Genomic DNA, 25,881 nt, shown 5'->3' with positions numbered 1-25,881 from the left:
ATAAATAGAACCATTCTGCAGTCTAGGAGATTGGGGATCCTGGAGATGATATGATCTTTCTAAAGTCACTCAGGCAGTTAACTGCTTGGGCCAGATTTCAATCCCAGGTTATAAGAATCTGAAGGCTAGCTCTATCTAGAAGCTGAAGCTCCAATACTTTGGCCACCTGATGCCAAGATCTGACTCACTGGAAAAGACCCCAATGTTGGGAAAGATTGAGGGCAGGATGAGAAGCGGGCAACAGAGGATAAGATGGTTGGATGGCATCATCAACTCATTGGACACGAGTTTGAGCAAACTCCGGGAGGTAGGGAAGGACAGGAAAGCCTGGCATGCTGCAGTTCATGGAGTCGCAAAGAGTCAGACATGACTGAGTGACTGAATAACAACAGTCTAGAAGCTAACCCTGCCAGCCACGAGGAGCTGACACCTGTACACGAGTATGAGTTGGCACTTCCTTTATTTGGAATGTGAGGGACGTGGTAATTTCTTTTAAGCCTTTCTTTTCAGGAACATCCAGGATGAAAAATAAGAGTTGGAGTAGAAACATTCTGGGACCAGTATATCTGCTAACCTCAACATCTGGCAGAGTGAACAGGAGAGAGACAGACCTGCTCAGCCAGGTCAGGACCAAGGATGAGGATTTTGCTGGAATTATACCTTAGATGGAATTCACTTGTCTAGCACTGTCATATCCAAAACAAAGCTGCACCCACCCCCCCCCCGCCCCCCCCCGCCCCCACCAGGATATGTGCATGCTTGCTAAGTCGCTTCAGTCATGCCTAACTCTGCTACCCCATGGACTGTAGCCCTCCAGGGTCCTCTGTCCATGGGATTTTCCAGGCAAGAATACGGAAGTAGGTTGTCATGCCCTTCTCCAGGGGATCTTCTAGACCCAGAAGTCTAACCCAGTCTCTCCTGCATTGGTAGGCAGGTTCTTTACCACTAGCGCCACCTGGGAAGCCCCAGGATATGTGTACTTAACACTTATTTCTTATCTTATTTTACTTGCTTTCAATTTAGATTAAAAGGTCTTTATTCTTTGGAAACAGTGTCAGACTTTATTTTTTGGGGCTCCAAAATCACTGCAGATGGTGACTGCAGCCATGAAATTAAAAGACGCTTACTCCTTGGAAGAAAAGTTATAACCAACCTAGATGGCATATTGAAAAGCAGAGACATTACTTTGCCAACAAATGTCCATCTAGTCAAGGCTATGGTTTTTCCTGTGGTCATGTATGGATGTGAGAGTTGGACTGTGAAGAAAGCTGGGCGCCAAAGAATTGATGCTTTTGAACTGTGGTGTTGGAGAAGACTCTTGAGAGTCCCTTGGACTGCAAGGAGATCCAACCAGTCCACTCTGAAGGAGATCAGCCCTGGGATTTCTTTGGAAGGAATGATGCTAAAGCTGAAACTCCAGTACTATGGCCACCTCATGCAAAGAGCTAACTCATTGGAAAAGACTGATGCTGGGAGGGTTTGGGGGCAGGAGGAGAAGGGGACGACAGAGGATGAGATGGCTGGATGGCATCATGGACTCGATGGACGTGAGTCTGAGTGAACTCCGGGAGTTGGTGATGGACAGGGAGGCCTGGCGTGCTGCAGTCCATGGGGTTGCAAAGAGTCAGACACGACTGGGTGACTGAACTGAACTGAACTGATTCTTTATTATTTATCCCTTTTACAATAAATTTATTTTTTTTACTTTTAATGTTTTTAGCTTTTATGTTTTGCTTGATTTTTAAAATCTTTTGTTCTTAATTCAATATAAAATGTACAGTTGTCTAACAATATTGTAAAGCCACTATACCTCCAATAAAATTTAAAAAATTAAAAATAAAGATTATGTTATGTTGCAGAGACAAAGCTATTACTTATTCTTGAAAGCTCAAAGTCTTTCCTCAGAGAATGCCCTGCCCTCCCCCACCACGTCCTTCTTAGTCAGAATTCATCAACTTGGTTATGTGCACTTCCTTTTTTAAAGGAGGAATTAAAAATACTTTATCTGTGAATTCAGAATCACACACAAGTTATCTTTACAGTTCAATTTATTATTTAGAAATCACTTGGGTTTTATATTTTCAGTTAAATTCTTAACTGAGATTACAATACTTTTTTAAAAAAAACATTGCTACATTAATTCAGTACTTTTTCTAGCATACCAAATTGAAATGAAAGTGAAAGTGTTAGTCGCTAAGTCGTGTCAGACTCTTTGAGACCCCATGGTCTATAGGCTGTCAGGCTCCTCTGTCTATGGGATTCTCTAGGCAAGAATACTGGAGTGGGTTGCATTCCCTTCTCCAGAGGATCTTCCTGACCCAGGGATCGAACCTGAGTCTCCTGCATCGCAGGCGGATTCTTTACCATTGAGCTACTGGGAATACATACAAAAGTTCAAATTTCAGATTTATGGCACACAGTCTTCAAATCAACACAGACATTCCTTAAAGTTACCATATCATTCACATGTCATATTTGCAGTTCTGAGCTGTTATCCACAGAATAGCTCTCCTTTAAATACAGCAAAATTGACATGCCATGAAGCTCAAAGTTGTATAATCAAGCCAAGGACTCAAAATTGTGCCATCTCTTAAAAGATTTGGCATTTCTGGACCAAAACGCACAACATGTAAAGAAGGTTAGGAACAATTCCTCCTCCTTATTACAGTGTATAAAAAAGAGAGACAAAGAGAAGTATATAGAAAAAAATGCAGATGCTAAAAGACACACATGGCTTTAGGAAGCATTGATAATTCTGATACGAGAGAAGGAAGAAGAGATAGAAGAACTATCAAAAGCGGAAACAACAATTTAAATAGTATTTAGGGCCGTGTTAGTCGTTATCCAGACCTTAAACCCTGAGGCACAAACAATTGATACGTACAATGTTATTACAGTTTTCAAAAGGAGGCCAAACGGCTCCCACTCTACTCAAGAAAACAGAGAAACCCGTAATACCTTTTTAAACTGCTTCCATCAATGACCACTCATGTTAAGGCATAAAGAAGTCAGCTTCAGTTACCTGGAAAACTCACTTCTGTGGAAGTGCTCACTCTCTTGCTCCCTGAGGTATTACTGTATATGAGTTGATGTAGCAGCAACTCACTCACAGGTGAATAGCTGTCAGCTTAAAACCTCCATGGAGAGGACACAGAATAGAAGACTTTATTATTCCTCCCAAACATCTGGCTTTCCCAAACATGCCCTGGAAATGGGACCAGGTATGGAGGCACTGCGGCGGGTTACATGGCACCCTGAAAGAAGACCCTCCTCCCAACCCCACAGCCTGGGGTTGGGACCCACGTGTCCCACCATGTATCCCAAACACACTGGCCCCTTGCCTGTCTACTTTGATGGCCTCTTCTGGGACCTGCCCATTTTTGCCTGGCCTGGGATTCCAGCATGATCCTAGTTTCTAAGCTGCAGGTCACTCAGAACATATTTCCATGTGTGTGAAGTCTATTAAACAAGTACCACATTCTCTAGTATATCCAATAAATGCCTAAAATAAATCCAATAAGTACCTAAAATAAAAATCTAAAATATGAAAACCTAAAATTAGGAAATAAAAACCTAAAAAAAATCAAGTTAGGGGCTCCAAGGAGAGTGGCAATGATGGGAACATTGACACCATGGAAACTGGCAAATGCCACCAGGCCTCCCTTGCCTGCCCACCCTCAGCCCCAGTCAATTTTTAACATTTACCAGCAGTATGACCTAAAACTCTGCCTTTTTCAGCTATCATTTCAGGCATAGATCGTATTCCTGTGTTTTGAGCTGAAATTTTCATTCATTGTGTCTATGTAATTTTTTTTAAGATTTTTTTTTTGGATACGGAACATTTTTTAAAGTCATTACTGGATTTTTACAATATTGCTTCTGTTTTACTTTTTGGTTTTTTGGCCATGAGGTATGCAGGATCTTAGCTCTCTGACCAGGGATGGAACCCATGCCCTCTGCGTGGAAGCAAAGCCTTAACCACTGGACTTCCAGGAAGTCCCTACACACTTTTTATATTTCAGAGATTCCTCATAGTTTCATATCCACAAATGCTTCCCATTCTCTAGCATGATCATGAGTTTATTCACCTTTACCTTTTCTTCTATAGTTTCTTGAGATTGGCATGTACTTAGTCTGTCATCTTAAACCATAACCACAATTCTTAATCTTTAATAATCTGGTCATTAAAATATTCTTTTTCTAAATGGAACTTGGGTATTCATTCTTGTATATAGTACCCAAATTTAAACTATCATTTTCAAACATTGCATTAACATTTAGGAAAATAGCTGTCCAGTAATCTATGTTCTCTGGTGTGATTTTGTTGGAATTTCAAAGGAAACGCCATTACAACTTCTATTTCTTACTCTTGCTGGATGAACTAAACAATCAGTTGTTCTAAAAATGCTATTTGATGTTCAAGTTGTATTGGCTGCTCTTTTAAACCTTTACAAACAACTTCCCAAAGTTGCCTTAACTCCAAGTGAGAAGGAGTGTCCTTCTAAAAGTAAATATTGGTGGTCACCTGCAGGTGCAAATTTGAAATGGGCAAATCCCCCAGGTTCTACGCTTTTCAAACTTAGGAAACAATGCTTTGAGTTTATATGTTGAAATGTCATCGGGAGGGGGAAGAGAATGGAAGAAAAAAGAGACAGCAAAGTGAAGGCCAGAGCAAGGGAAAGACAAAAGGGAATTTGAAAGTTGAACATGGGCTGGGAGACTTAAAGGCGAGAGAGAAAATGTAAATTTAATATTCTTTTGTTTTTGAGGCTGAATTCCAAATACTGTGTTATATAAAAGATTAAGAATGTGGTTGAATCTTCCATATTTTAAGCGGGAAACAAACTTTATCGCAAAGCCATTATAAAGAATTGCTTTAAAACATTTCCATAAAATCAAAGTGCCTTTCAAGAGATTCCTAGGCTGATAGAACTGTGTGTTTAGGACCAAATAAATGCATTCTGGGATTTCAAGCATTTATAAAGACATATGATTTTACCAAATACGTAGAAGCTGGTCTGATGGTTAGACGTATTTTTGTATATAACATAAATCAAAATTCTCCCTGACTTACAGCAAAATTTCCACAGCGCCTGTACCTTTGGGGACACAAGCTACTGCTGTGTTTATATTAAAGTTGAGCTTCCTGATACCCCTTATGATTCTTTTAATATTCTTGTTAATATTACTTTACAATATTGACATTTTGGATTTCAATATCTGAAGTCTTTACGCAAAGGGTGTCTGGGGATTTATTATCATTATCTTTCCCTATACCAAGTCAGGTGCTGAAATATGTGTTCTCAATGCACATGGAGAACATAAATGGTGAAATTTTGAACAACGATCCTGGTAAAAAATCCAGTGTCCCTTTGTAAGTGCTTCTCACATAGTTAATGTTCCAAACTAGGGGGGCACTTCCGGGTTATTATTTCCTATATCTGTATGTGTTTCGTTTTCAAGTTTTATTGGGATTAATTCACATACAATGAAATGCACTTATTTTTAGCATAGCATTGATTAGTTTTTGCTAATTTAAGGAGCAATATAACAACCACCCTGCTCAAGATTTTCTTCACCCCCCAAAATGCCCCTTGTACCCCTTTGTAGATAATTATTAAAAATCCCTACCCTACATAATCATTGACTTGATTTCAGTCACTCTAGATTAATTTTTACCTGTTGTAGAATTTCATATGAATGATATCAGTGTCTAATTTTTTTACTTTTTTCTTTAGCATAATGCTTTCGAGACTCATCCATTTTCTTACATGTATCAATGATTTGTTCCTTTTAATTGCTGAGAAGCCATCTGCTGCTTAAATTTACTACAATTTAGCTATTTTCCCTGTTGAGGGTTCTGGCTTACTTCTAGTTTGAGGCTATTACAAATAAAGCTGCTATGAACATTTGTGTACAGTGCATATCTGTAGACATAGGTTTTCATTTATCTCTGGTGAATTCCTAGACGTGGAATTGCTGGGTCATATGCTAAGGGCATGTTTAACTTTATAGCAAGGTGCAAACAGTTTTCCATAGCGTGGATACTATGGAGAATGCAGCTCTTTAGTCTCTTTCCTGTTTGCCCATTTCATTATATTAGTGAGATCATCAGGCAGTTTAACCTAACTTGGGACCTGCGCTCTCCTGAATGTAAACCATGCCTCCTCTAACCTGCAGACTCTTTTCTTAGATAAAAAGAAGACCAACTCTCTGCCTCTAAGATTCCTCCCTTCCATCATCAAGCAATCCTGCAAGCAGATCACACAAGGACAAGACAACTGAAGAGAGAGTCAGCCAGTCCATACGCAATGGAGATGTAGAACGCAGACTCCCACCTTGAAGACTCACTGATTCTTACCCCTTCTTCCCCTTAAAAACTCTCCTAGCCCATAGAACCCTCAGACTTGGTCTCTGGACCCAAGCCCACCATTTCCCCAGATGGCTGGCTTTTCTGATTAAAGCATCTTTCCTTTTTACTGATGCTTGCCTCTCAAATTACTGGCTTTTGGAGGTGAACAGCCAAACCTGAGTTAGGTAGCAATACCATTTCACAGTCCCAGAGTCAACGTATGAGTGTTCGGTTGCTCCACATTCCCACCAACACTTGATATGGTCTGTCTTTTCAATTTCTATCATTCTAGTATTTGTGTAGTAGAGTTCCATTATGGTTTAATTTTCATTTCTAAGACAGATACGTTTAGCATATTTTCATGGACTTATTCCATTCATGTATCTTCTTTTGTGAATTGTCTGTTTCAATGTTTTGTTCACTTCGAGGTCGGTTATTAGCATTATAAGAATTCTTCACATAGTGTAGATGTAAAATCTTTGTCAGGAATGTGTATGGCAAAGGTTTTCACCTGTCTTTGACTTGTCTTTTTGTTTACTCAATGGTGCTTTTAATTTTGATGAACCCAGTTATGAGCTGAATTTCATCCCCACCCCACCCCCAAAATAAAGAAATAAACAATACCTAGTCCCAATGTTTCAGAAAGTGACCTTATTTGGAAATAGGGAATTTACAGAGGTAATTAAGATAATTTATTGTTCAGTAAAGAGTCGGACACGACTGAGCGACTGAACTGAACTGAGTCATGCCCAACTCTTTGCAACCCCACATACTTTTCCTTCTGTGGGATTCTCCAAGCAAGAATACTGAAGTGGGTTGCTATTCCCTCCTCCAGGGGATCTTCCCAACTCAAGGATCAAACCCACGTCTCCTGCATTGCAGGTGGATTATTTACTTCTGATCCACCAGGAAAGCCCAATTAAGATTATATGAGAACATAAAAGAACATCCCCAATCCAGTATGTTTGATGTTCGTATAACAGGGGAAAATCTGACATGGGGAGGTGCACACAGGAAGACAGCCATGTGACAATAACATCAGGGAGGGGCTGATGCACCTACAAGCCGGGAGACACCAAAGATGCCGGAAAAGGACGAGAAGCTTGAGGAGAGGCATAGACAGACCTCCTCTCCCAGGTCGCAAAAGGGACAACCGAGCCTACACCCTGATCACAGGCATCCCGCCTCCAGGACTACAAGGAAACACATTTCTGTTGTTTAAGCCATGAGGTCTGCAGTACTTCATTATAGGAACCACAGAAAAATAATACAAAACACATTTATCATTTTTCTCTTAGGCTTAGAGCTTTTAGTGACCTAGCAAGTCCTTGTCTAGTTCAACATTCCTTAGATTTATTCTTAGGTTTTCCTCTAGATTTATATTATTTTTATATCACACACAGGCACACTCCACACATTTTCCTTTTCACTGGGTTTCACTTTTAGATTTTCTAATGCCTGAGAGAGCACTTGTTTCTTATATAATTTATAGAATTTATCATAGTTTCTGTTAACAGGGTAAATACACCAAGCGGCTCTTTGCCCATCTCTTCAAGTTCAACTTGGAGTAAGTTTTATTTCCAAGAGGATAAGATCCGCTGTTCTTCGGGGTCCCTCCCTATTAAGTTGGAGATGACCACAGCTAAAGTCTTAATACCAATCACCGAGTTCCCAGCACAGCAGGCGCAAGAGTACTTAACCCTCTCTATCACCTTTCTACCACTCTGGGTAAATGTTCTGAAAACACTGAGAAGGAGATCCTTTCCCTCCTAGATGTACAAAAACATCAATATTTTCAGTGCACTTTCTAGCACTCTACTTCAAGAAACGACAGACCACCCTTTGACGAGTGCATCTCCACCTTGAGATATTAGTGTCTTTGTTGTAAGTTACTCTTATGGTACCTCTGCCCTTCATAGTTGGGAAAACAGAAAGCTTCTAAGGAAGGTCATGAAAGGGCCTGGGGAAATGATTGCGTAAATGTTCTCTATAAATCCTTCAGAATTCCAGTGACAGATGCATGTGGTCTCTTTGCTCTTCCATCACTGCGCTACAAATACAGCGTTGTTCTCTGACTCCTCAAGTTCTGTTGTGCTTTAGAAGCAAGGCTTCACTGTACCAACTCTGAAAACTTCCTCCAGGGAAATGCCTTACCCTTGACTGACAGGTGTCTCCACGTCACTGTGGGCTCCGGTCTGCCAATAGCGAGACACAGCAGGGTCACGCTGCTCCCCTCGTTCACGGTGACATCTGAGGAGATGTTCATGATCTGGGGAGGGACTGGAAAGAGACAGAGGAGAAAAGACATGTATGAGAAGGATTCTTTGCAGAAAAGGAGGCATCAGCCTCACATGTATTCAAATAGCATGTTTTGACGATGGATATTATTCTCCATCTTAATTTCAGTTTACTTCAGTTTATTACACTTGATTCAGCAAGGAATGTGACCATTAACACAACACGTACAGGGCACTCCTGGAGGCAGTTCTGTATAAGGTCTGGTCATAGCAGGAGGCAGGGGCGTGTGTGTGTGTGTGAGGGTGGCGTTCTGAGGAAGCAGTGACTGAAGAAACAGGCATTACTGACGGTGGATGGAAAAGTAGAGGCAAAGGGAAAATACAAGTGCTTTGTAGAGTTCCTGTCTACTGCGTGCACCAGTCTCATCACACTTCCCTCTCTGATCACCCCTTTGCTTTTCCTCTTCTCTTCCTATCTGAAAACACACAGCTCATCTTTCACGGGGCATCAAAGGTCACTTCCCTTTGGCAGTTTTCTCTCACCTGTTCCCACATCCTGAAAAGAGAATCCCCCACCTCCCCTAGCAAAGGAGCTGGACATGTTCTCCTTTCAGTTGATTATTTTACACCTATCTCACTCTCTTGTATCCTCAGTTTATTTTTTAAAATATATGTAAACACATTTTTAATGGGCGTGTAATTGCTTTACAATGTTGTGTTAGTTTCTGCTCTACAACAATGTGAATCGGCTACGTGTATATTTCCCCTCCCTCTTGAGTCTCCCCTCCACCCCGTCGCCGACCCCACCCCTCTAGGTCATCACAGAGCACTGAGCTGAACTCCCTGTGCGGCAGCTTCCCGCTAGCTCTCTGCTTTACACACGGCAGTGTATTTATGTCAATCTTCATCTTCCAATTCATCCAACTCTTTCCTTCTTCACCCCCGCCCCACCCATGTCTATGCCTGTCTCTTTACCTAGAGAGTGAGGTGCTGAAAGATAAGGGTGGAATGACATCCACCTCTATTCCGCAGTGTGTGGCACAAGGCTGATGTGGGTACCTGCTTAATTCCTCTTTGAAAGAAAGTTCCAAAAACCTATTGAACAAATCTGAAAACTAAGAGGGGTGGAGCAAAGCTTCTAATGGAGGATTTCTGATACTGAAAGCTTTCTTCTCAATTTTCTTTCAGATTCTCAAAATAAAAGAAAGGTCAGCGGAGAGAGGAGGTCCAAGCTTATATCCTATGCTGATTTATTCCAACTGCCAGTTTAATTATGAATTATGAATTAGCAAACAGGTAGAGTCCTAGGAGATTCCAAACCACCTGGGTCAGTGGTGGAAGAGAGTTATAGCTGATGTTTGATCCAGAAAACCCTGCAGCCTAGAGTTTTATGCTGCTGAGACCATAGAGGTAAGTCTTTTTCAAGGAGAAGCCATAAGTAACATGGAGAACATTTGCCATCATAAGGGAATCCACGTTACCAAATAAATAAAATGTACCTGGCTTATAAATCTGTCACGTTTTAGATTATTTCTGCATTAGGAATGGGTCTGAAATTTCATTGCACATATTTTACCAAAACACACACTGGGAAAGAATAGTGTACTGTCTAACTACATTGCACTCTCTTGAGAAAACCCTACTACTTGTTTTTTCAGTATTTTCCAGCTTGTTAAAAAATCATTCCTGGCTTAGAAATGTCAATACTTTTTTCTCATTTTTATAAAGCAACAACTTCAGTGTACCTTCCAGAATATTCTCAGAATAACATCCGCTTATTTGGATGGGTTAGGCTGTCTGAAGCGCTCTTTTTCGAGACCCAAGCGTCTCACTTTTTGTAAGGTGGACACAGCTGAGGCGGGAGGGTGGGGGGCATAGCTGATCAATGGAGGATGATTTAGGATATTGACGCTGTGATGTCCAAGGATGGTTCACTCAGTACAGTCCTCAGTTCAGAGCTGCTATTTCCATATGTGTTTGTCTGATAATTTAAAAGGTGCTGGGTTAGGAGATATTGGCAAAATTCTACAGATATTTGGGGGATATCCTCTTTTCCCAAGTGCATGGACAGTGCCCCCCCCCCGACTAGGAGGGAACCTCCTGGAGTGGGATCCTGGAGGTTGACCCCAATGTTTCACCAAGCCCCAGGCACTGCTACACCCTCTGCAGGCCCACACTGTCCTCTGTCACTTTCCACAAAGGAGGAAAGATAAGGACAGCGTGAAGGGTGAGGGTTGCCACCAAGACAGGAAACACAGACAGTTAAAGTGGGAGAAAAGAATTTTTTTTCTGTTTTCAATCATGGCATCATTATTAATACATAAGATGTAATAATAGGTATTAGGTCTTCCCAGGTGGCTCAGCAGTAAAGAATCCACCTGTACTGCAGGAGATGTGGGTTTGATCCCTGGGTTGGGAAGATCCCCTAGAGAAGGAAACAGCAACCCACTCCAGTATTTTTGCCTTGAAAATCCAATGGACAGAGGAGACTGGTGGGCTGCAGTCTATGAGGTCGCAAAGAGTCAGACACAACCGAGCAACTAAACCACTACAATAATAGGTATTGCTTATTAACATATGATTGGTTTCAAATAGCTTACATATGCATTATCTTGTGACTTTTTCTCTAAGTATGAGATAAATAGAACAAATATTCTCACTATTAAAAATGAAGAAATTGAGGCATGGGGAGGGGTAAGTAAATTGCCAAAAATGATGTGGTCAATAAATGACAGAATTCCTTCCATTATATTGTGTCGCCTCTTTGTTTAACCTCCTATCAGTGCCCCAAACACAATATTTATATTTGCATTCTCTGTTTCCTCTGCTTCGAAGGTCCTCCCACCGCCTCTTCCCTCATGGCGATGCCCGCCGTGAATGAAACCACCTCCTGGTCAATCAGCTTCTCCAGGGAAGCCCTTGCTACGGAGTGTGGGGCCGCTCAGTCATCCTGGTCTTATCGGCACCAAGCTGGCAAAGGAAGGTGCTCAACACTTCTCATTTTCTTTTCAATCTGAATTGAATTTGGCAACACTATTATGGCCCTCCTCTGTCTCCATCATAATTTTTATATATATATATATATATATATAGGAACATTAGGAAATGACTTTAAGTGCTTCCACCTATATTGACAAGAGAGCTTTGTTCAATTTTCAAAGACATATCTGTGGCATATGAGTCTCTCTCTCTCTATCATCTATCTATCCATTGTTGGAGATTATGAATATACAGATAAACACAAAAATGTATAACAATCTCACTAGAAATGCTGAAATGACCCAAAGAAAATGGCAGCACCCACATAAGTCTAATTAAAGGATGACAAATAGCTCAGTGTGTTTCCGGTCACATCTGCAGACACTGGGGACCCTCCCTGCAGGTCTTGTGTGCACCTGGGTATCTTCTCATTGGCGGTGCTGAGTCACAGTGTGTCCTCACATGACTGGGCAGATGCATCACTGCACAATGACAAGGACTTCAGATTGTGGTCATTTTAGATGGATGGGATGGGTGGGTTGATAGTAGACACATAGATACAGACATATATATACCTATACAGATACAGATGTAGATATAGACATAGATAAAATATTGTCCCTCTCTGTTATATGGATACACACACACACACACACACCTAGAGAGAAACAGACAAACACAGTTTTATCAGACTGCAATTGGTAACTTGGGCTCTGGGTTACCAAGTGGTATTTACATGTTGTCTCTGTACTGTCAGCATGGCTGACCGCTCTTAAAGATACCCATGTGTCTTACCCAAGGCTCTTCCTCTCCAGTCTTGCTGCCACTGGCTGAGTTGAGAAGCTTATCACCTCTTCCTCAGAATATTACAATTTCCTCATTTCTCTACCCACCACTGTTTCATAGCTCAGACCGCATACAGCCACCACCATTCCCTCTTAAATATTGCTTTTGCCTAACCCCCAACCTTTGGCCCCAGCTGAGACTATGGAGTCCAAACTTTTGCACAGGATCTAGCAAATCATTCCCAGCCTGAACGTCGCCTCGGTGCCAGCCCCCCCCGACCCCACCCCGACAAGGAGCCCCATGTCCTCTCTGGGGCTACACCTTTCTCTCCTCCTGGTGCTTTTACATACCATGCTCCTTCTGCAGGAAGACACCCCCACTTCTGTGCCCTAGGAGCTGCTCACCTTCTACACTCAACTTGAATATGAGCTTCTTTATGATGCTTTCACTGCTTCTTCTGCCCTCAAGGCATTTCTGTTTATGTCTTTATCATATCATTTATCTTTACCACTAAGCTCTGTCCATGGACAGAATCTGCGATATTCATCCTTGTCTTCCTATAGTATAACAACAAGCCTGACATGAAGTAGCGTCTTTCCCCCAAATGTAGTGCATAAATGTGTAGATTTTTAAAGTGTGTATCTTGAAGCTGCCAAGTATTCTCCACCCTAGACACTTGACATCTGCCCTTTGTCCTCCCTGAAATACTCTCTACCTTCTTTTTTTTTTTTCAGTTATAATGTGTGTTATTAACATAGATCACAGTTTCCTTTGTGACTCATTAACATATGCATCCATGGCATCATTTTCAAAAGCTGTCCAGTCCAAACTCAAAATACTTATCCACCCTCTATTGCTGCCTTTGGTTTATTTTCAACCCAATCTGCGATGCAAACAATTTCAAGCTCTGAGATTAAAAAAGTTTTTCCAAAGGAGAACCGTTTCTTTGTGCAAAGGTAATTGGGGATATACTGGCCCCACCCTACACAAAGGTGATATTACCGGCCCCACCCTGCACAAAGGCTGAAACAGTGTGTGAGAGGCTGTGCCCCACAGCTTAGGTTCTGGAGTGGTAAACTTGTGTAACCTTGGCTTTAACCCCTCTGAGCCCTGGTTCTCCATCTGTAGAATGACGATGATAGAATTGATCTCTCTTAGTTGGTATAAGAACTGAGTATAAATGTGTATAGCATGCTAGTACAGTGCCTAGAAATAAGTAAGTGCTTAATAAATGTTAGCTGCCTTTGTTCATATTTATATATGGTTGTTAATATTATACATGCCATTTAGAATCTCATAAATAGCTTGGTGGTGGTGGTGGTTTAGTCACTAAGTCGTATCTGATTCTTTGCATCCCCTTGGACTGTAGCCCGCCAGGCTCCTCTGTTTATGGGATTTCCCAGGCAAGAATACTGGAGAGGGTTGCCACTCTCTTCTCCAGATAAATGACCTAATCTTTGCCTAACTGCTCATTCTCTCAATCTCGATTCCTTCCATTTTAAGTCAAGACATATAAATGAAGTTTGCCTTGGATAACAGGGACAATTTCATGATATATGCTTGCAGAATAAAAGGGAAATACTTGATAAATAATTATTCATCTCTGCCTCTTCATCTGAGCTACTGAACCTAAGTGAATGTGTAGGGGAAATTGCACGTTTCTATAAAGAAATGGCCTGGCTCTTCCATATCTATTTTCTTTCAGGGGGCATCTACTTCTGTTTCTAGAAGGGGCTTCAGCACTGCGGCTCCCTGTTTCCAGGGCAGTAATGCCACCTGTTAAAACTCTTCCCTGTTTTAAGCATTTTAAGACTGAATGGCACAGTGAAAACAAATGAAAAAAGAGAATCTTATAATTTGGAGTCATAGAGGCTAAACTCTCAATACCACATTTTTACTGGCTACACAGGGTCTTAGTTGCAGCTTGTGGGATCTAGTTCTCTGACCAGGGATCGAACCCAAGCTCCCAGCATTGGGAAGACTGACTCTTAACCACTGGACTACTAGGGAAGTCCTTGCATACCACTTCTTTCCAACTACTTTTTGTGTGATTAAGCCCTTGAAGTATAAGCTTTCTCAACCATAAAATAGGGATAAAAATATTTGCCACACAGGAATGTGGAGAAAAGATTAGAGATAATGATTGTAAAGAGACTCAAATACTTATTATTTTTGTTTTTACATTATTATTATATTTTCATCACCCCCAGAGAATAACAAAATATTAAGAGACCAGGGAAAGAGAATATAAATATGAACTGCATTCTAGTACATTTTTAAACCTCAGGGCTAGTTTATAAAAATAATAGACTTTTAAAGTCTCATTGTTTTATTCTTCAAGGATTACCTTTTATTTTGTGTTTTAACAAGGAAGATAATTTCATAAACTAGAGTTAAGACTAATTTGGGAATTACAGCAAGCATGCTAGGCTTGGTCATGCCGTATTTTCTATACTAAATAGTATGATATGGTGCAAAGAGCATTACACCGTCAGGAGATGTGGACTCTAATGTTGGCTTCTCCATAGCTGTGTGATTTTTTGTAAATCAGTTAATAATTCTGGCTTAAGGTGTGTGTGTGTGTGTGTGTGTGTGTGTGTGTGTGTGATGTATGTTTCTGCATGTGGATGTGTGTGTATGTATGTGGTGTTGGTCTCTTTTATTTATTTGGTTAGTTTTGAGTGAAGAAGTTAGATTATGAATTCTTAGGTATATTCTAGTCTAAATTCTGAGTTTATTATCTTCTAATAACAGTGCAAGTTCAAGGTGGCTACTCTGGGGTACAAAGTGACACTACCACCAGGAACAGTAACAAAATAGCTAGTGTTTATTTATTTGAGCCTGGTATTCAGTGCTTTTATACATCATTTCCTTCAGTCCTCAACTTATCCTTGGTAAAGTCTTCCTATTAAAAAATCAGCATAAGGGTAGATATCTACATCAGTGGAAAAGAATTAAGTGTCCAGAAATATACCCATACATGTATCGTCAATTGATTTTCAATAGGATGTCAACACAATTCAGTGAAGGAAGAATAGGCTTTTCAAAAAATCATGTTGGAGCAACTGGACAGCCACAGGAAAAACAATGAAGTTGGACCCCGACATCACATCATATACAAAATTACCTCAAGATGCATCACATACTGATATTTAAGAACTAATTCCTAGAAGAAAGCAAAGGTGTGAATCTTTGTGATCTTGGATCAGGCATGACTTTTTAGATATGACACCAAAGGCACAAGAAACAGAAGAAAAGAAATAGGTAAACTGTACATTATTGAAATTTTAAAACCTTTTAATAGTATTCAAGTTGAAGCAAAGTTTGTGCTACAAAGGATACTAGCAAGAAAGTGAAAAAACTCCCACAGAATGGGAGAAAATTTTTACAAATAATATATTTGATAAGGAACTAGTATCTAAAATACATAGAAACACATGCAACACAACAAAAAATACCAACAACCCAATTAAAATGTAGACAAAGGGATTTGAATAGACTTTATTCAGTGAAGACACACAAATAGCCAGCATACACATGAAAAGATGTTTAGCATCATTATTCATTAAGAAAATGCAAATCAAAACCACAATGAGTTTCTGCTTCACATCCACTAAAATGGCTATAATCAAAAAGACAGATAATAACAAGAGTTGGTGAGGATGTAGAGAAATTGGAACCCTCCTGTATTGCTAGTGGAATTGTAGAATGGTGCAGCCGCCTGACAGTCTGGCAGTTCCTCAGATGATTAAAGATAGAGGTAACATGTGATTTACCAGTTCAACTCCTAGGTATATACTCAGGATGAACAAAAACGCATCTACACAACATCTTTTACACCAATGCTTATAAGAGCATTATTCATGGTGGACAAAAATTGGACACAACGCAGACTTTCATCCACAGCTGAATGGATCAACAAAATATAGCACATCCATACAGTAGAATACGATGCATCCATGAAGAGAAGCAAAGTTCTGATGCTTGAACACGTGTGAGCCTTGGAAACACTGTTACGTGGAAGAAGTCAAACACAAAAGGCAACGTGTAAGTTCCCAAATGGGCCAATCCATAGAGACAGAAACTACATTAGTTGCCAGGGGCTGGGGAGAAGGCAAATAGGGAGAGGCCACTCACAGCCCTGGGTTTCTTTCAGGGGTGATGCTCTAGAATTGGACAGTAGTGATTGGTCTGCAATCGTGTGCATAGACTAAAAGGGACCGGATTCTATTCTTTAAAAGGGTGAATTTTCCAGTGAAGAATTACATCCTTATAAAGACCCTGTTGAAAACAAACAAAAACAAGTCCAGTCAGCTCTTGAGAGGTAGAATCGGACGTTCTTGCACTAAGGAGAGAGAGCAACCTCCCACGTAGGATTCTCAGGAAGTGCGTTCTTCCTTTATGATAGTTCCATGCATGCGCTTCACTCTCCAGCATTCGTTGCTTGCCCACTCTCTCCGCTCCCTTTTCAAGACAGCTAGCCCTGTGTGCCCCAGCCAAGTCAGCCTCTCTGCAATGCTCAAGGTAGCCTGCGCTCACTCACCATCCCACACTGTTACTTGCACTGCGTTGTCTGCCGTGTGGCCCTTCTCACTCACCTGTCCGTTCAAGTCCTACTCACACCTACACACTGGTACTGAGATAGAGCACCCTCCTCCGTCACCACTCTGCATCCTGAGGGTGAGTGGTGGGAGGTGCTCTATGACTTCCTGTGCATAATGATGCAATATATTCATTCTAAAATCTACACACGCATGTGACATGTCCTAGGATTACTTTGGCGATAGAAGAGAGGACAGGTCCCACTCTCATGTCACCTGTAGAGCTTGGTGTCTACAGGAGAACACTAGCACTGACACGTGATCATGAGAGTTAACATGTGATGGTGCTGCGGGTGTGCAAGACACCAGGAGGGCCCGCGATGGGGGTCCTTCCTGGCCAGCGGGTCTAGGTGAGGGATTTGTTCTGAGCAGACCTGGGCAGAAGGATCAGCATATGTAAGGGTTACATAGAGACAGGAAGCAGGGTGAGCTTGGGGGGCTGTGGATAAAGTGAAAAGAGGAAAGCCACAGAAGGTGAGGCTGGACAGGCAGAGGCCAGAACTCATGGGTTTGTGGAGGAAATGCTAAGATTTTTATCCTTTTACAAGAGAAATAGGGAGGCTTTAAAATGTGGGATGATGATGATGGTGGTGGTGGTGATGATAGTGATGGTGGTGATGTTGGTGGTGATGATGATGGTGGTGATGTTGCTGGTGATGATGATAATTGTGATGATGGTGGTGGTGATGGTGGTGATGATATGGTGGTGATGGTGGTGGTGGTGCTGATGATGGTGGTAATGGTGATGGGGTGATGATGATGACAAGATGATCATGCTGGAGGTGGTGATCGTGGTGATGGTGGTGGTGATGATGGTGGTGATGTTGGTGGTGATGTTGCTGGTGGTGATGGTGATGGTGGTGGTGATGATGGTGGTGATGGTGGTGATAATGATGGAGGTGGTGATCATGGTGATGGTGATGACAATGATGGTGGTAATGAGTGTTTGCGGGAGGACAGACCACATTGGGAAGAGGGCAGAGTGGGGACAGGAAAGCTAGCTCAGTTGTTGCCAAGCAGGGAGGTGGTGATACCTTGGGCAAGCGTGGTATAGCAGGGAAGATGGGCAGAGAGGGAGACGTGAGAGACATTTAGAGGTAGAACAAGCAAAGTGTGGGGAGGGTGAGGATCTGTGGTAAGTGTTAAAGCACTTCTCAGAGTGCTCTGTTGTCGGTGTTTCTCTCCCCCACTGGGTGAGAGAGAAGATTCTTCATAAACAAGGACAGCTATTTGTTCATCTCAGCATCCCTGGCACCTCTGTGTCTGGTATCCAGTAGGTGCTCAATCCACGTGTGCTGGATTTAATTGACAGCACAGAGAGGCTCCTAGAAAACACAGCTGTCAGGATCCAGAGGGCAGCCAGAGAATTGGAACTGGGTCAGGCTGCGTGTGGTCACACCCCCGTCCTTAAGAGATAGGCCCAGCTGATGCAGTTTCAGGCTCTGACTGTGAGCTGAACTCCCTTTGTGCCCTGGTATGATGTGCTTTTATACTATCCTGGCTAAGATTAGACCTGGGGGGCTCTGACTGCTTTTCTAGTCTTGGTTCTAGTTTGATTCACGGAATGTAGGAAAGGAGAACAAATGGTTATGAATTACACATGAATATACTCTGGGGACCAGAACATCCTCAACCCTCCAAGCTCCGTTGAGGCCATTTGTGATGATTGTCTCCACTCTCTCTTACGGAACCTATTTATAGACACAGACACACGTCTCCTATTTTTAATTTGCACGATTTAAGCAACTGACCAGGATCAGAGAACCTCCATGCTGTCAAAGTCTTTCTCTTCTGTTGGTCTTTCTGGGGCAAGAGATGCCTCCCTCCAGAGTCTTCTTTTCTCCTATTCTCTCTGACTCTCCACCTCCCCGTGAGGCTTCTGCTTGCCACACACACACACAGAATCTCAGGGTTTAATTTACATCATACAATTTTCAAGTCAAAAATGGACCTTAGGGATCACCTAGCTCAACCTCCTCATTTTACAGCCAAGGAAACACTCGTGTCCTAGTCCCAATTCTGTCAAGCATGTGTTGTGAGGTGGCGGGCAAATCCGAGACCTCTCTTCACCTAAGTCTCTCCCATTTCAGGACCCCCAGGCCCTGATCTCAGACCTCTCTCCTCCTCTTTGCTTGTTTACTTAGTCACAATTGTCTTTTGTTACAATCCCTCCTATTCACAGCATGACCTTGAAAGAGCCACAAAATGTCTCTAACCCCAAGTCCCCAAACAGCAAAGTGGGGTGGTGATGTAGGTCACTCACAGGGTCCTTGGGAAAAATAAGTGGTAAAGGAATATTAAATGCTTTAATCATGGAGTCTGTCACATGACAAATGTCAGTATCATTGGCTCTTAATTCTGCGGATAGATTTATTTTTTATTTTTTTATTTTTTTGGCCAGCAACTCTCATTTTTTAAAGAACTTCATGAGTGTCAGGAGGCGCCATACAGATAATTTCCCAAACATCACTTATTTCATTCTGGGGAAATCTTACCAGGAAGGTTTACAATTGCACATTGTAACAATGAAGAACTAAAGGCAGAGAGAGGTTAAGTAAGTTGCTGAATGTCACACAGCAACAGAGGAGAAGCTGAGATGTGCATGCAGTCCCCACTGACTTCAGAACCCCAGGTCTCAGCACTGCAAAACCATAACCACAAGCAGCACCAGTCCACGGACTCAGGAACATGGCAGCCAGCTCTTGGCCTCGCAGTTCGCACATGGCATGTTGAGTTTCAGGGGACTCCTATGGAGTTTGGAGTGAAGCTGCCCTCTTCTGATGGCCTGGAACAGCAGGTAATGCCAACCACACTGAAAAGGGAGCAGGACCAGATGAGGTGGTCTGGGTGATGTGCCAGCAGGCCCTGATCACCGGCTGCTTCTCATTCTCTGCCTCAGGTCCCTAGGCCCCTCATTTTGCACTCTTGGCCAGAGGATAGCAGCAGAGAAAGGAGTTGGAGGTGGGACCATCCCGCCCGGGGTATGCCCCGCCCTGCCCTCCAGCCTCTCAGCAGAGTTGCCAATGCTCCAGTTCTGCTGGACCAAAGCCCAGCCTGGCAGGGACAGGAGGGAGGAGGACCCCCCACCGAAGGATCAGGCCACATGCATTTAGGGTTTCATGAACCCCCTCCAACTCTTCCATCAGCTCCTGGCCTTCCTGATTTTTTCTTTGTTTGGCCCAACACCCTGTCAGCAGATGATCTCTGACATCACCTTTGTGTGTCCATCTTTCTCCCTGTCCCCAAAGGCCTTATGATGAATGCGGTGGCAGCAGGGGCAGGAAGGGGCATGGAAATGGGCTTCTATCATGATGTTCTTGACAGCTTGTCCAGGAGCCCACCCAACACTCAGTCTCCCAGGTCTGGAGCCTTGGCAGGGGCCTTCCTGACCTGCTCACCTCTCACTTGGCACCAGAGTATTTATTGGCTTCTGCCCTGCTCTGTGCCACTCATGCCCAGATGACAAGGATGGGCATCTTGTTAGTAGGGATGGACATCCCTACTGTGCTCTGCTCACCTGCACAGCAACCTCGGAGCCTCAATGGACTCACCTGAGTTTCCACCACTTCCCACACAGCCTTACCTTTGGACTGTCCTTCAGGAACCATCTGGACTCTCCCCAGCAATTCTCCTATCTGCCAACTCATAACTTCCTTCCCTTCCCTCCCCTTTCTCCCACCCCCCACTCCTGTACTTCAGATGAAGTCACCTGTGCCCAGCTCTGAGATAGAACAGAAGAAGAAATTCGCTAGGATCAGACACAGAAACCTTGTATCTCGGGAGGAAGGTGGGACTTGGAAAATCTTAAAGGAACAGGCCCTTGCCCACAACAATGCCCACGGCAGGCTGCTGCCACGGGAAGGAAGCTGGAAGGGCCTCTCTTTCTCATTCAACATTTATAAGGAAATGGCAACCCCTTTCTCTCCACGACCCCTGTTTCTGTATTTTATAACATGGCAAAGCTAAAACTTTGCTAAAAAGGATCTAGTTATGAACAAAGGATCTTCTCTGGTGGCTCAGATGGTAAAGATCGGCCTGCAATGTAGGAGACCTTGGTTCAATCCCTGGGTCAGGAAGAGCCCTGGGGAAGGGAATGGCAACCCACTCCAGTATTCTTGCCTGGAGAATTCCATGGACAGAGGAGCCTGGTGGGCTAGAGTCCATGGGGTGGCAAAGAGTCAGACACCACTGAGAGACTAACACTTTCAGTTTTCATGAACAAAGGAAATCATTAAAAAATAATATACTTTGAAAACTGCTATGGCATGTACCTCTACTTCAGTATTCTCATTAAAGAAGATGTGTCACATATGTACGATGGAATATTAGCTATAAAAGGGCACAAAACTGGGTCATTTGTAGAGATGTGGGTGGACCCAGAGTCTGTCATACAGAGTGAAGTAAGTCAGGGAGAGAAAAACAAGCATTTTGTATTAATGCATTTCTGTAGAATCTAGAAAGATAGTACAGATGAACCTATTTGCAAAGCAGAAATAGAGACAAAGACACAGAGAACAAAGGTAGGGATAGCAAGGGAGGAAATGGGATGGGGGAGATTGGGATTGATATATAAATATATGCATATATATATATATATGTTACTATGTATAAAACAGGTAACTGAGGAGAACCTACTGAAGAGCACAGGGAACTTTACTCAGTGCTCCGTGGTGACCTAAGTGGGAAGGAAATCCAAAAGAGTGGGGATACATGTAAACGCATAGCTGACTCACTTTGATATTCAGCAGAATCTAAAGTGACATTATAGAGCAACCATACTCCAAAAAATTGCTTAAAATAAAAGTTTAAAGATTTAAAAAATAAAGTTTATTAACCAATGGCAAAAAAAAAAAAAAAAAAGAGAGAGAGAGAGAAAAGTCATGTTCTTGGTTCTCTGGGATTCCACCAGGCTCCATGAGTTTTTACTGTGTCCTCTATGGATCAGGTACTGGCCACAGCATTCACTGTGCTTCGATCCATATCTCACAGGAAGTACAACATGGACCCCTTTTATACAACTCACTTTATACAACAAGTACAACCCCCTTTATACAACTCACTACTAGATCCACAAAAGAAAAGATTTCTAATGTGAGAGAATATGCTTGGGTTCTGAGTATGAGGAAGTCCTACTGAGAGTAGGACCACAGAACCATTGTTATGTCAGTCTTTCTGCAAATTGCTGTCTCAATTCCAGCAAATCTGGAGAATCTGAAAATAAGGACCACTTTGCTTTCCCATTTTCTTACATTGGAGGAGGGGGAGGGGTCCGTGACGGAACATCGCTGATAAAAACATGATAACTGAGTCTCATTACAGCCAAAGACAAGTCTCATATTTTAGCATTTTTATTAAAGCTTTTTAAATTACTGAGTGTCTGGTATATTCAATACCAGGCCTAAGTGATTTATATTAGTCTATCCCTAGATACCCTATCTAATAAATAACTTGGCAATCTCCTAACCCATAAATATCCCTGGCCTCAGCAAAAAGCAATTAAAGCCCGTTAGGAAAAAAAAAAAAAAAATGTGGCTTCCCAGTACTCAGACTGCAGTGTCATTGGAGGGTCCCAGCGGAATAATTCAAGCCTTTTACCGACGGGGCCGCGTCTCCTGTGCTTCCCACTCACCCATCAGGAATTTGCATTTCTGTTCCTGTCAAACATGAACACATCCCAGCTCTCTTTAAACGTGTAACGTGTCATCACAATGCAGGTGTTTTATCATGGAACTAGTATTCCCAGCAACAAGTGTTCTACAATATCTGAGACAGTTTAGGCTTAAAATATTGTGCAAAACCTTTTGGGAAAGCCCTAGTGCCCAAAATGTTCAAAATGCATTAAGCAGCAAGCCAGCTACCTGAAAGGTTATTAGAGACTCTCATGTCACTAGCCCAGAAAATATTTCAGGTTAATAAGGTTCAACCAGCACGTCAGGTAAAAAGCTAAGGATATTTATGATAGTGGCTTTAAGTTCAGTACTTTTAGCAGCAAAAGAAGGCCTCTTTTCCTGGAAAAAAACAAAAACAGGAAACCCATCTCTTCCTGGCCTTCCCTGAATCTCTAAGGGTATATGAAGAAGAAAGGCTGGGTCTTTCTTTCTTCTTACGTTAATGATTTTGCTCTGCATTGTATGCAATATACAGGCACCTGTCCAGGACAGGAAACAGTCCCACACAGACATGTCTCATTCTTCTCAGGGAAGTTTTCAGGAAAAACTGCCCTGAGTAGGGAAGGATGGCCCTGGTCCAGGTTTTACAGGGATTTTCCAAATTACAATCGCAGTGAGCCCATGGCAAACTCGCCATCAATTTCAGAGCATTGCGGGCTTTAAATCAACTTAATATGATGTCCTCTAATAATATTTTTCATCATTTTCTTAAGCATTGTCTATTTTTTTGTGCACTTCACTTCCCAGATAATGGTCACATATGGCTTGTTGGGGGAGGAAATAACGCCTTCTCTGCTTTCACAGGAGCCTAATAACACCCTTCTCACACATCTTCTCTCTCTAGGCACATCCAGAAGGCATACAGATGTCAGGCAATATGAATGTCAGTACAGGTGAACTGGATTATGGAGCTATGAAGAGGGGAAATCGGGAAACTGCCTTCCCCCTTCCATTGTTTCGGGCACTGGAAGAGGAGCACCCACTAAATCTCATGTCCATAGCTTGGTGTTGGAAGATCTGGGTAACATTGCCAGGGATGTGATGGAGAAGATTTACTTTTGCCCTGAGAATATTAACATTTATTTTACTCTGCTTGCAAACAATAGGTTACAACTAGTTGCTCAGATATCCCCACAATTCTGTAAGCTACATACTATCCCATTTCCAAAGTATTTAATGTCATGTTTTTAAAGATGACTATACTGACATGATTGAAACAACAGCCTACTCCGAAACACAGACAAGTGGGACTCTCACACCGCCCCCCACTGTCTTACGGTCTGTTCTAACTCACCTGTACTTTGTTTATCCAGCCAAGGATTACTTGTGCGAGACAGGAAAATAAGAAAATAGATTTTCCTCACCCTTCGTAAGGCAAAAAGTACCAGAGTATATATACTGTTGTTCCATATTTATAAAAATACACATTTAGAGCTGTATTATATTCTTTTGAATGTGCATGTGTGATCTGACACTCAGTTCAGTTCAGTCACTCAGTCATGTCCGACTCTCTGCAACCCCATGAATCGCAGCACACCAGGGCTCCCTGTCCATCACCAACTCCTGGAGTTCACTCAAACTCACGTCCATCGAGTCAGTGATGCCATCCAACCATCTCATCCTATGTCGTCCCCTTTTCCTCCTGCCCCCAATCCCTCCCAGCATCAGAGTCTTTTACAATGAGTCAACCCTTCACATGAGGTGGCCAAAGTACTGGAGTTTCAGCTTTAGCATCATTCCTTCCAAAGAAATCCCAGGGCTGATCTCCTTCAGAATGGACTGGTTGGATCTCCTTGCAGTCCAAGGGACTCTCAAGAGTCTTCTCCAGCACCACAGTTCAAAAGCATCAACTCAGTCATGTCCAACTCTTCGTGCCCCATGGACTAATAGCCCACCAGGCTCCTCTATCCATGGGATTTCCCAAGAAGAATGCTGTTGAGGGTTGCCGTTTCCTCCTCCAGGGAATATTCCCCACCCAGGGGTTGAACCCGGGTCTCCCCCATCTCCTGCATTGGTCGGTGGATTCTTTACCAGTGAGCCACCTGGGAAGTTCATTCTTTTGTATACACACATATACTTTATTGAACTAGTATCCTATTCACGGATACGTGAGCTAAAATCTATTTCAATTTACTATCACAATGCCACTCAAGCTACTGCACGTTTGTGTGTGTGATTGTATGTGTATATGTGTGTGTGTGTGTGTCTGTGCATTTTAGGCTTGTGAATGTGCATGTGTGGAACAGAGTTCCAGAACAGGTAGAGGTTTAAAGTGTAAATCCTCCTATCACTTTGATGGCTGTTGATAGATTTCTTCGTGTGGAGGTCTGACCATGGTTCACATCCACTAACAGTCTGTGAAGCTATCTGTGTCCCCAACAGTCTTGGCAGCAGTCTGTATCACTAAGCTTTTGGATTTTGCCAGTAAGCGAGAGATGGCATCTCTGTGCGGTTTGATTGCATCCTTTCACTTGTGTCAGGATGGTCTGCAGCATTTTCTGTGGACTTTCTCTCCGTGCACTTTGCCTGGGCCAGCGGGACTTTGCAGGGTCCTCTGTAATGAATCATCTTTCTCTGTCCATCAACTAGAGTTAATTCACTGTGTTAGTGAGAGCTCAGCCTCTGGAGACAGAGGGCCTGGCCTGCTTCCTGGAACTACTGTTTCCTGGCTGTGTGACCTTAGGAGGTTTATTAACCTATTTGTGCCTCATGTTTTATCTATAAAATAGGGACACAATGAGGACCTAAAATTCACACGTGTTTAAGGTTTCATTTCAGTTCAGTACAGTCACTCAGTCGTGTCTGACTCTTTGCAACCCCATGAATCGCAGCACGCCAGGCCTCCCTGTCCATCACCAACTCCCGGAGTTCACTCAGACTCACGTCCATCAAGTCAGTGATGCCATCCAGCCATCTCATCCTCTGTCGTCCCCTTCTCTTCCTGCCCCCAATCCCTCCCAGCATCAGAGTCTTTTCCAATGAGTCATCTCTTCACATGAGGTAGCCAAAGTATTGGAGTTTCAGCTTTAGCATCATTCCTTCCAAAGAAATCCCAGGGCTGATCTCCTTCAGAATGGACTGGTTGGATCTCCTTGCAGTCCAAGGGACTCTCAAGAGTCTTCTCCAACACCACAGTTCAAAAGCATCAATTCTTTGGTGCTCAGCTTTCTTTATCGTCCAACTCTCACATCCATACATGACCACAGGAAAAACCATAGCCTTGACTAGATGGACCTTAGTCGGCAAAGTAATGTCTC

The 25,881-nt window shown here is 42.6% G+C and overlaps 1 protein-coding gene across 1 annotated transcript in view; it reads right to left on the bottom strand.

Moving 5' to 3' along the window:
* The window catches only part of OPCML (opioid binding protein/cell adhesion molecule like), a 513,799-nt gene that overhangs the window by 95,073 nt on the left and 392,845 nt on the right, over positions 1-25,881 (bottom strand). Inside the window, exon 3 of the mRNA XM_040255856.1 lies at positions 8,507-8,632. Coding sequence (XP_040111790.1) covers positions 8,507-8,632 — 126 coding nt within the window. The remainder of the gene's footprint in view (positions 1-8,506; positions 8,633-25,881) is intronic.

Source organism: Oryx dammah, unplaced genomic scaffold, assembly GCF_014754425.2.
Source record: "Oryx dammah isolate SB20612 unplaced genomic scaffold, SCBI_Odam_1.1 HiC_scaffold_15, whole genome shotgun sequence".
Lineage (NCBI taxonomy): Eukaryota > Metazoa > Chordata > Mammalia > Artiodactyla > Bovidae > Oryx > Oryx dammah.
Note: the sequence above shows the minus strand (reverse complement) of the source record. Positions and strands in the feature narration are given on the sequence as shown.